This window comes from Acipenser ruthenus, chromosome 39 (assembly GCF_902713425.1).
Source record: "Acipenser ruthenus chromosome 39, fAciRut3.2 maternal haplotype, whole genome shotgun sequence".
NCBI lineage: Eukaryota > Metazoa > Chordata > Actinopteri > Acipenseriformes > Acipenseridae > Acipenser > Acipenser ruthenus.
The window spans coordinates 4,644,287-4,656,821 of record NC_081227.1 but is presented as its reverse complement, the minus strand read 5'-3'; the positions used below and the strand labels follow the sequence as shown (position 1 = coordinate 4,656,821).

General features: G+C 38.7%; 1 protein-coding gene across 7 annotated transcripts in view; it reads left to right on the top strand.

Moving 5' to 3' along the window:
* The window catches only part of LOC117397092 (neurotrimin-like), a 237,590-nt gene that overhangs the window by 133,441 nt on the left and 91,614 nt on the right, over positions 1-12,535 (top strand). For 2 of the 7 annotated variants that reach the window (XM_059009674.1, XM_034912613.2), the window contains exon 1: positions 2,076-2,902. In XM_059009674.1, coding sequence (XP_058865657.1) covers positions 2,733-2,902 — 170 coding nt within the window. In that variant the 5' untranslated portion in view covers positions 2,076-2,732. Of the gene's footprint in view, positions 1-1,622; positions 1,798-2,075; positions 2,903-12,535 lie in introns of those variants that run through there. The other 5 variants (XM_059009675.1, XM_034912615.2, XM_059009677.1 and 2 more) reach the window with 4 other exon arrangements.

Below are 12,535 nucleotides of genomic sequence, written 5' to 3'. Positions count from 1 at the left end.
GATATAAATTATTCCGATTTTTTTATAAAAGGGCACTAAACATTATGGTACACCATAATTGCAAATAGCGTGTACGTTCATGATTTCTGCATTTCTTTCTTTCATTTTCTACAGCACTCTGCTAGCCAGTCCACTCTTTTGTCCAGTCATATATGGTGCACACTCTGTAATCCCCGTTAGTCTTCCAAGGTAATTCTGCACTTTCCATGGCTTCTTGAAGTTACAAAAAAGCTTCCTGTGGTTGTGCTGTTCATGGCATCCACCGCACTTTCATTTTTTCTTCTAATTTTCAGAAAAACCTTTAGTTGAGGCTCCATAGCTTCTTTCATTTCCAGTAAACTCAGAATACGTTGCTTTGTGAAGCGTGTCAAAGTGACGTTGTATGTTATAATCGTTCATAACTGCCACTGTTGCACTGCAAATCAGACGTATTACCTTGCTGCCAAAATTATTCATTGAACAAATAATCATCTGGATAACGACTTTGGCATTCTGGGTTCCGCCTCCACCTTTCGCTTCTGCGACAACTCCAACTACTTTTTGGCTACTGATTTTAAATTTTACACAAAGTAAATACTTTAAACAAGCCTTCGCTTCACTATCCCAATCAAAATTACGTGTGCTGTGCTGTTACACCTGTGTGTGAGGAAACGGATCCTGTGTGCTATTTGATTGGCTATGGGAATGTCACTCAAACAAAGCAGACGCGTGTTATATTAAAGAGGCGGGTTGTTTTAAAGAAGAATTTCAAAACGATATACTATTTTAGAAACTAACGGCCGGGACGCCAAAAATTGCCCCACAGGCCGCATGTTTGACACCCCTGCTTTAGAGTATTAACTATTTATTTTAAACTATGTCATTCTGCTTTAATTGCAACCTCCTTAATAAACTGCAATTTGCAAAAAAAATAAATAAAAATAAAAAATAAATAAATAAAAGTCCTGCTAAAGCTCACGGGGAATTATATTACATTTCCCACATAGAGGACAGGTTTACAGTAAACGTGTGCTATTGATTGTGCTCACAAAGCACTGTCACCCCGCTCCATGGAGCCTGCTCTGCAGGGTGGCAGTGCCGACAAGGAAGAGAATTGAAGCTACATCTCATCAATCAATATTTCTCTAGTAATCAGAACAAAAAGAAAAATATGCCATTGCACAACATGACTCTTATTGTATATGCATTGTATTCTTCTTCAGAAAGTCTTTTTTTATTTCATATTTTTTTTTCCTTCACTGTGTCTCCAAGAAGTATGGTGCACTGTCAGAGTGGATATACAATTCAGTGACATTTCAGGATGTTTTCCTGAGGTTTAGAGGGTATTTTAGTCAAGACGTTCATTATTATTACTGAATTTAACCTGTTCCCCATTCAGTTACAAAGGGGTCCTGACACCCAAAAAACACAAACAATTCAAATGAGCAAATACCAGCGGTAATTCAATTCAGCAATATAACCCACACATTAGCCACAGCATCACTTGCAGCACTAGCAATTCCTATGTGAAAATGTTGCCTCTGTGAGTCTGTGGTGGCATTCTAGCAATGGCATAATTTACCATTGCAGTTTCAACAGCCCCTTATCTTAGAACAAAACCAGTGCATACCACAGTGTCGACTAGCCTTTTGTGCACTCCGATTCACTGAAAGACTTTTCAACCTTTCCCAAAGCTAAATTTAGCTGCAGCTTCAATTGTTGTGTAACTTTATTGCCAGATAAATCATTGGTGTTACCACAGCAGAGAATTATTGATTCACGGTAACAGTCTTGTATAGCATATCCTAATACATGCAGGTAGGTCGTGGACTCAATTGCGGGCTTCTGTTGTAGATGTGGCCGGGTTACGTTTAATTGCTGTGCCATTCTAAAGCTAAAACGTGTCGATTAATCGTGTTCTTTGGGCTGGTTTGTGGTAGGGCTTGGGTTGAGCAATAATGCGCTTTGCGCTGACAATTCTAGCTGCCATGACAACACTTTCTAAGACTGTGGTTCACTGATGTTAGAGGGTGGTGTTTGGATTAAAACAACTCAGATACTACTGACTGTGACAAATGGGGTGGTGGGCAGAGTTATATATACCACACTATCTAGTCAGCGATGCGCCGCAGCCTCTAGCTATTTGTAAACAATTAAAAGGAAATCAACGACAGGAAATCTTGCTCTCCCGCTGACACTGGGATCATTCTGCAGTTGTATCCTTGGGGGGTGCGCGGCTGTTGCTTTGCTTGGTTTCAACACACACAGCCAAACGCAGAACCGGGATCATCTTACACTGCGATTTAATTTTTGGTGATTTCGTATTGTTGGCGTTTCAAGTGAACATCTCCTCTACATCAACGCGAAGAAGTTGAAGATTTTGACTTTCCTAACTAGCGCGTTGCTGCGGCGATTACATTTTAAATGCGCGGGGGTGTGGATTGCGATTTCTGAAGTCTTAGAAACTTACAGGAAGGAGGAACAGTGGTTGTTGTAACGGCAGGATTTGTTTGTAATTGCATTAGGTTTTTGACTTTGTGTCATCATTGCCCTTGAAGAAAAAAAAGACGCATTTAGTGTTTATTTCAGCAGCGCAGGAGGAATAATTTATTCAATTTAGATGCTGCATTTGGAGTAAAGAACTGCATTTATTTAAAATAATTTTCAACTGGAGTTTATTTTTTTTTTTTTCTCGTTCTAAAGGGATTTGCGTCCCCACTTTTCTCAGACTGGGCGCTTGTTCTGAACTGACAATGAGTGTTTGTGGCTGTTTTGTGAAATCCTGGAGGTGCCTGCTTGTACTGTCTCTCAGACTGCTGTTTCTTGTACCTGCAGGAGTGCCCGTGCAGAGCGGGGACACCTCGCCTTTCAACAGAGTGATGGACAATCTCACTGTCAGACAGGGAGACAGCGTCTTGCTCAGGTAAGGAACAAGCTTCTGTTTTGTATACTTGGCCAAATAAATAAATAAATACATACGCAATGTCAACTAACCACTGTCCTTAAGTTTTATAACATGTCCTGATTTATGTATTGGTTGGTTGATTTATTGTATAACCAATATTGTATATTTAACGAGCCACTATACTAGATCAATGTATAATCTAAATCGGTTATCCTAAATAAACAAATACATACATAAAATAATGGTATTTGTAGATGCAGAATACGATTCTTGCTTACAGTTCTAAATGTTGGTTAGCGCATAGTGGGACGAAGTAGTAATATTTAATGCGTTTCTTAGAGGTGAATAGCTAGTGAAAACACCAATGCCTGAGGTCATTTGTATACTGAAATTAGACATTTGTAACGGGATTGTATTGACGCATGTTTAGAGCCGCAGACAACTGGGACTGCCTGATTTCAACAATGCCTGAAAGTTACATTGTAACATTTTTTTTCAACAGTGGCATTTTGTAATACATGAAAACAAATATGTAGCAACGATCAGTGTTAGCTAACTACGTGGAATCCATGTACTATACTAATGTATACCTATAACATGTTATGTAAGGTGTTGTAAAATGCCAGGTGACTTCCACCTTACTTCAGGTCAGACCTCTGGAGGGGTCTGTATTGTATATTGTACAGCACCCCATGAGATAACCGAGATGCACTGTAGAGGTTAAAATGCACTGTTGTTGGGTTATATGTCTTTTTTCTTGGTTTGTATTTTATTTGAACAGATTTGGTGTTTGTGAGAGTTGAAGAACAATAACACTTTGTGCATCCTCACAATGCTGATTTATTGTATGTCAGGGACCGAAAGCACACCCCCTATAGGCTGCTATAGATACACAGTATGCAAAGGCATCCACATAGCCTGATGTTTCCTACAGTGTCTTAGTATCTCCTACACAAATCCGTACACCACCAAACGTCTGGGGGAAAAAAAAAAAATCATTATGCATATTGTTTATGGGTCAAGTTCCTGCTTTTCTCTTATTGATTTTGAGAAGTCTTTTTTGTGAAATTCCCTCTGAATTAATTCCATACTAGCTGTTCATGCTGCAAACCCTGACTTAACCCTTTCAGTCCTGAATTATTATTGTCAAGCTGAAGAAGGAACACCTTCATTGCGTATGCATGAGAACAGGACAAAAACAAATATTTTGCACATATATTTATACAGTATACTTCCTCAGACTGCGACCCGTGAGGGTCCAACGTGATTTCTGATGGCCTATGTTAACATACGGCGCTAAGGTAAGGCTGGGCCGTGAGTTCCCACCAAGACTGAAAGGGTTAATGTGCATTTGAACCAGGGTTAACGTAGGACTGCCACGTTAAGATGAAGGAACACAATGAAAATGTCAGTACTGTTGTGAGAAGTTCAAGATGTAGAGCTTGAACTCCAAGCAGAACTCCAGAGACATTTGAAATTGGAACTTTAGATTTCCTGATCACAGTGCTAGAGCTGAGTGGGCCATTACTCCATCACAGTGAACCTGGTTATTTCGCCCTGACTTGAGCACAGTTGTAGTGAAACACTTGACAGGAGCTGGTAGCATGCATCTTGCCCCCTTTCAGAACCCTTTTTTTATTCTAGATACAATGCCAGGCCTAGCTGACATAAACACATTTGACCCTAGTGATAGATCCGCTTGTCAGTTGTTCCACTTTCATAAAAGTTACAGTCAGAACAGAATGGGTCTTGTCAGTTAACATAGGGAGGAACTAAATAGTCATCATTAGTATGTGAATCAGTTCTCTCTTTAGTACTGTATTTGTTCACTACTATTTTGTAGTATTTCCAGTGGACTTATTTTGTAAAGGAGTGTAATCTCCATGCTCAGATCTCTGTGGTCTGGGTGAGGAAAGGAATCAATCTGATTCAAACCAAACCTCATCTTGCTACAGCCCCATTAAACATGTCATTAACGATTCCAACAACACATTTTGATCCAGGTTCGTGTTCGACCAACCGTGTCCTAAATATAAAACATTATTTATTTTAAGCGTGCATAAAAGGCAGTATTCCTAGCCACTGGGGGTTTCATACTAGTGTAATTGTTATGGCCACTTCAAGCTTCAATAAACATTTTAGAAAATGAAACTCTTGAGGACCTGCCCGGTTGGATCAAACATAGAGTGTGGATGGTTTTTGAGGACCAGGGCTGGCCATTATAAACACTTTATGACCATAGACTTTGGCTGATGTTTGCTCCATTTGTCTGTACTGCACATTAGACAGATCTTTGCAGGCCACTGCAAAATAAACATGAAGTACTGTACATATCAGGTGAAACACTGTGATGCTTTTTAATTCAGTTGTGGTGAGACTTCTCAGTGCCTTGATTCATTTTCGGTTTAGAACTATATTTCAGCTTGTCTTTATCACTCAGACCATTCGGTCCAGGGATTGCTGATGTAAGAGATTGAGGCCAGAGTCAAACCCAGCAAGACGCAGGCATGGTTTTGCAAGCAGAGCTTTTAACCGTAATCTCATTCACCTGCAGGGGTCAGATTCTGTAACATCAGTGCATCATACAGACACAGCACTGCACCCTTACACCACAGACAAACATGTCTTAAAAACAGTCTTACCCATATGGTTTCTACAAAATTAGCTGCTGCTTTTTACGCTGAGAATGTAAAAAATGTAAACCTTCATATCTATTTTCTAGATGCTGCGTATTTACAGTACGTGCAAATAAAGCATGATATATTTTTTCTATAATGTTTGCATATATTTATTTCTTATTTTGCTTATTGTACACAGTGGGTAACTGGTGGCACCAGCTGTACATAAAATAGATGAGTGAATGTATATAATTATGACAGTGTGGTAACCTAACAAGACATATACAAAATAGCAATTCACATTTCATTGCTGTACTGCAAAGTCTTGCATATGGTTTAAAAGGGATTACAAATAGTGGATCTGGCTGAATGCAAATAGTGTCGTACAGAACAGCATACATATATAAAGAGGCAGAGTGAGAGCCAGAAAGACAATACAGTAACCAGGCTTTTGTGTGTAAGCTGAGCACATTTGATCAGGATTGAAGTTTTGTTAAACACAAAGCTTTCACGGTTTCAAGGGCAGTTGTCATCCTCCAACAATGAGAAGACAATTTGGAATGTCCAGTTATGTTTTTTCTCCTCACCCCAGTGAATCCCCACACAGCACAGACGTTCTGAGTGTGTGTGAGCGTCCTCCGATCTCACAAGCCTAAAGCCAGAATCGCTTCTACGCCAAGCAATCCAGAGCAGAGGTGGGCGGGCTACCGATCCCGGAGAACAGAGATCAGCCCTGCTTTTCATCCACTCTGAATGTGCTCGGCGTCTGGCCAGTAGGGTTCACTGTTGTGCGATGAGGAGAAGCAATCCCTGCTGGTTTCCCCTAAACCCATCTTCTCAAGATAACAAAAAAGGGTGTTCATGTTTGAATGCTTTCAGTGGTTTCTTTCTGAACCATTTCCATTTATTCGTACAGTACTATCTTTACACTTTATATATTTATTCAATTTTGACTTACTCACTACTGCCAAGCATCTTTACACCCCGGAACTAGTGGCCACTCTAGCATGGTCAGGTGACACAATCTATGAGAGCATTGGGGAGCCAATGCCCCTGTCCTATCCCCATCCAAAATCATCGACTTGGCACATCCAGAATTCAGACCTGCCCTTCCCTGACTGTATGATTCGCCCTGCAAACAACAGAGAGCTATTTAAGGATATCACTTAAATCAAGTGTGTTTTATGCCTCTTCTTGGATATTTGTGGTTCAGTTTTAAACCAGACAACCGTAATGCAAAAAAATCAAAAGGTAGCAGAAGTCAATGAATTGAATCACTTGGCAAAAGAAGCTGACTGAAGAACACACGTGCAGTGCAGATATTAAGATGTGCGGCTAGATAAAGATATCCATTAGTAACACTAATAATACTAGAAACTCAGGTCCATGTAGATCAGGAAAGGAGTACAATGGTACTAAACCTGATTCAATACTGGAAAAGTACTATGTGAAGAAAAACTGTTTGACTGCATTTGACAAAAGGTCATCAAACTTCATTTTATTATTTATTTAGCAGACACCTTTATCCAAGGAAACTTGCAAAGACTAGGGTGTGTGAACTATGCATCAGCTACAGAGTCACTTACAACAACGTCTCAAATGAAAGACAGAGCACAAAGAGCTTAAGGAACTTGCTCAGGGTCACACAGTGAGTCAGTGAGGGAGTCAGGATTTGAACCAGGGACCCCTTAGTTACAAGCCCTTTTCTATAACCACTGGTCCACTCCTTTTGAGGTAAGGAAGGAGCAGTTCCTAGAAATGTAAACTTGATCACTTGATTACTGTCAACAAAACATTAAATAAAGAGAAGACAGTACTGGATGACGAGCATGTCAAAAGCTCTGAATAACGGGAGAGGGATTGTTATTAAAACAATTAAAGGTTCTAGAGTTTTTAAGGTCATCTCACAATTAAATTTACTAAATGGACTATATCTGGATCGGCTGTGAAGGTCAACACAATGAAGGTGAATTAATGTGTGCAGGAATTTTACTGACAGCCAGTTCCCGGCTCATTTACTTGCATAAAACGCCCATTTCATGTTGCCTTTTCTGGCAAATGAGATGGAAAACTAAATCACAATAAACATTGACCTGGCTGAAAAATTGGAGAGTTTTAAGTATGTGTTGTTTAAAAAAAACACAATTCAAGTTGCAAGCAAGTCACGACGAATCTAGCCTTGGATAGATAATGTGACAAGCAAGCTATGAAGTCAGTGTATGTACAACTCATTCTGTTGTGTTGGATGTTACTGTGCACTTTATCACCGGTATTGAACATTACATCTTAATGTTAGGAAACTGCAAGGAACAGCATTTTAGCCTTATTTTTGTGGAAGGTTTTGGATAACCCCAAATTAAACAACATGAAAATAACGACTCTTATGGAAGGTTGAAACATTTATATTTATCATCTAAATCATGTACTTTGATAGCTTTAAATGTGTATAATGATTGTATATGTATAGTTTCCTCTATGTTTTACTGTCAATGCTTCAATGAATTTAATTAAAAGCGACACACATTATAATAGATTTTTTCCCATGCATCAGCTGTTTTGAAACCTCATCAGTTATGCGATCATAAACATTTTGCAATTTAAATGTATTTGCTGAAGCTGCTGTGAAAATGTTTATCTTCAGGTACTGCAGTCATCTTGATTAAATGCCACTCACTGTTCTAACTGGTAAGACATGGGGAGGTGATTGGCATACGTTCTTCCCAGGATTTCATTAAATAACTCTGTCCAGGAGTGATGGTATACTGTGGGCCACTAAATGATTGAATGAGAGTGGAGCTCTAATTTCAAAGTGTCTAGATAAAAATGGGGCTGCTTGTTTAAATCTTTTCTTTATCATTTGAATACCTGTTTTCCTACACACTTTAAAATACCCAGTTTGAATATCACGTCACTGCTGCAGCCCACTTAACGATCAGCAGGGCTACAGATCCAGTCTCTTTCATCCTTGAACCCAAGCAACGCATGAGGTGAACCCCTGTATTGTACACATGAGCTCTCTAGTTTTTAGTTCAACGGAATATGTAAACTTACCATTGAACAAGTTTATAGTTTTTAATTTGCAGAAAGGTTTGCCAGAAGCAACAGGGGTGGAAATAAGACTCTTTTTGCATAGCAGTTTCACCCATTCCAACTAGCTTCATTAGCCACAGTGTATAGGTAACAAGCTCAGGTGTGTCATATTAAACACAGTCAAACCAGGAATGGATCAAACTCCTATGCAAAGGGAGTCTTACCTGCACTTCCATCCCTGAACCTGAGCAAGTTTAAAAGGTTGTGCCATGAATAAAGCTGACTCCTGCAAGTCAGACCAGGTAATGCAATGTTATGGACTGGTGAAAGTGGGTCTGACGCTTTTGTACAGCTGCTTCATGTCACGGATCCACCAGTTGCACAATAGGATGTCCGGAGTATCCAGGGCAGCCTACAGGCATCCAGACAATAAACATTAGGGCTTGGGCTGAGGTAAAGACACTATTAAAGAAAACTAACATTCATCTGAAAGTGGCCCACAGTACATAGCACACACAATGGGGGCACAAGAGGTAAGGGAACTTTGCAAATATAGCTGGGCTAACTTGTTAAGATAAATACAGTCTGGTGTCCCGATGTATAACTTACAGAGGCTGTTTCCTAGCAACGTGCAGTAGTATTTGAAATGAAGCTGAGTCTGCAGGGTTGAGACGCAAGCACACTAAAGTCAAAAATTCCTTGCACATTAAATATTGGAATCCTGTCTAAATATTGGGGGTGTTGAAGATGAGGAGAGAGGGGATATTTGAACAGTGTACGTTTAAAGGAAACATATCTTTATGTGGGTTGCACAGCACACCAGCTGTCATGGTACAGTGAAAAAAAAAAAAAAAGAATCTTGAAACTAGCAGTAGATTTACTCAAGACTGAATATGTGTCACAGAGATGCCATTACATGCCTTCCATTTCATTTTTGTTTAGCAGCTCAGTCTGACTATAGTTTCAAAATGATCACCCAGCTGTGCGCATGCATGATTTCCTCTGAGCGAGTTTAAACTCTGATCTTACTATTTTAGTAACAGCAGTAGCAGATGGTTGAATTGTTTTCTGTGTTTGACAGAGTACATCCAGATTATCCAAAGACATGTTATTTAAAAGTTTTAATAATTAATGTTTGGTATTCTAAACCAAAAGTATGTCAGTCCCAAACTGTTGTGATATAAATGATAAATTCAATAAACAGAATAACAAATTCAAATTGATAATCAGTTATTCTACCCTTTATTGCAACTGTGGCACCATTCAGTAGCGTGAACATTGTAAATGAGTACTTGCGCTGAAACCTTCAGAGAGAAGGGGTACCGTTTAATAAAAACAAACTAAAAAAACGTTGAAAACCGCTGTTACATTATTCCCCGGGGAAGCTTTGTTTTTGTTCATAAAAACGCTCATTTCTAGTTCAGTATTAGAATGGGCCTTGTTGATACAGTGAGGCAGCGAAAGACAGGCAGAGCAATACTCACATCAATCAGCTGTAGTAGCCCAGCTGCGTGTCACTCAAGGAGAGAGGAAAAGCCGTTTGGTACCAGCAAACGAATGAGATTGCATCGGATTGAACTGAAATGATTTTCTATTGAAATACTCATACTCACATACTCATTCCCGTCTAATGACCTTATGAAAAGAGCAATTTCAGAAATTGGCACTTCATCACCAGGATGACGTTATTTTTTTTTTCCTTTTTTCTCCGGTCTTTCAATGCACCCAATTTTGAATTAAATCAGGTAGTAGAGGAAGAGCTGGCAGTTGTTGAACACACAATTTGTCATTTATATGTATATATATATATAACACACGTGCATTGTAATTTAAAAGCCTTTGTTGCAGAACCAGTAATCTCTCTCTCTCTCTCTCTCTCTCTCTCTCTCTCTCTCTCTCTCTCTCTCTCTCTCTCTCTATATATATATATTTTTTTTTTTCAGGCTTGTCCCAACTGCTTTAAATAATTCAACACAAATGCACATAGTGCATCACAAAGGATTGCATTTTCTTGTGTTCTTCTGAGCTTTCTCCATTAATTATGAAAGCAGCTTCAAAATATATCTCCTTTTGCGTTATGCATTCTGATTTTTTTTTTTGTTGATTGTTTTGTAAGGGGATAGGCCACAGTGCTAAATATCCCGTCAGTTTAGGAGTCTATACATTTTGCAGGAGACCAGGGATGCTGGTTCTCATCTACACAATAGAACGATATCTTAATAGTAACCCACCTGTGTACCGTGATAACATATCACTGCGCTAGTAATGGTCTTCCTGTGATTTGTTAATGGCTAAGATTTATTCATGTACAGCTATGGCCAAAAGTTTTGCATCACCTAGAATATATATATATATGAACATAATTTAGATCTTTTATTTAACATCATTTAATCAAAGAAACTACACAATGATATCATAAAAGTCTATCGGAAGCCATAGCAGTAGTACAGTGTTTTATGTTAGATTTAGAAATGTCACATTTTTAATTTGTCCGTTTTTATTAAGTATATGTACCTGGTATGTGATTCAATTTGTTAACGTAACATTATTCAGCAGGTTTCATTCGATTTTATGAAGCAAAATGTGTTAATTCTATAGCTGTAGGCACTGTAATGGTGTTCCAGTAGTATTTTTAATATTAGTCCAGGTCTTCGTATTTTATGTTTCTAGGATGTCTAGTTGTATGGGTCTTCAGAATGAAGCCCTGGATTATGCGCACTGAAGAAGAAATGGTTGTTTTCTTTTGCTAAGCTGTAATTGACTGGAGCTGTGCTTTTGTAATATAGATATACTGTATACTGATGGTCTGATCTTCCTCCTAACTTTGCAAGGATGACTCAAAGCATATAATCATACTCTGAATAAAGTCCAAACAGAGTCCATTTCGAAGGAGCGTAAGGGTCTGTGATCTACGATAATGACTGCCATGTATTGTGGTTTAAAAGACTCGCTTCAGGGTTTTGTTTTTCAATATCTCGTCATAAGCAGTCCACCTACAAAAATAAAAGCAAAAAAAAAACACATTTTGATCAAATACAATTTGCTTGCTGCCACATATTGCAGCTGTGCGCTCCTTTTTGAATTTGTAAACTAAAAATACTGTAATGACACAATTATTTCCAGTTAGCTTCTTTGCATCTGTATCTTGTACTAATATATATGGTGAAGCACTATAGCCAAATGAAATACTGTATTTTAAAGTCTGTTTTGATTTATTAAATCCAGTTTAATGAAACTGCTCTTGACTGAACTCAGCAACAGTCTGGAAGAGTTGTGTCAAACCACACATTTTGAGATATCTTTTTTTTTTTTTTTTTTTTTTACAGTTGCTACACAGCTATTTTCTACGATTTTCTTGGTTAAGTTTTATTGATGTAGTCTGGTGAAAAGTAACCTTTTCACTGGGACTTTGTTTTGGCCATGTCATCGATACAGATATTTTTGTTTCAGAGATACCATGATCCTTACCTTATTCCCCAGGAATGCTTTCCTTTTGTTCATAAAAGCACCCCTTTCTAGTTCAGTCTCAGAATGGTAAATCGTGCTGAACTGACAGCTTTACACAGATGACAGAAGTGTTTCTTGGCTGCTATTGGCTGCGTCTTGTAGTCCTATGTGCTGATGTCACATGGGTTGTGAGGCACACAAAATGCAGAAGCCGTTGCATGAATATTGATGTACTGTGACAGAAAATTACTTCCACCGTACTCCCCAATATAAACTCGAGAATGGGAGGGAACATGTCCAATTGTATCCCAGCAGGAGATTAACACGTGTGCCTCGTTAATATGGATAAAAATGACTACTGAACTCAATAATCTTTAAAAGGGTTTCTAAGCCCCATTAGATAAACTTAACGTGCCTGGTAAACCTGGAAAGAAGACATCACTACGGTCGTTTTTATTACAGATATTTTTATATCCATGTTAAAGGTTAACAAGAGTGGAAACTCTTCCACTTCTTGACTTTAATAAATATTATGCTCCATGGCACTCAGTAAAGT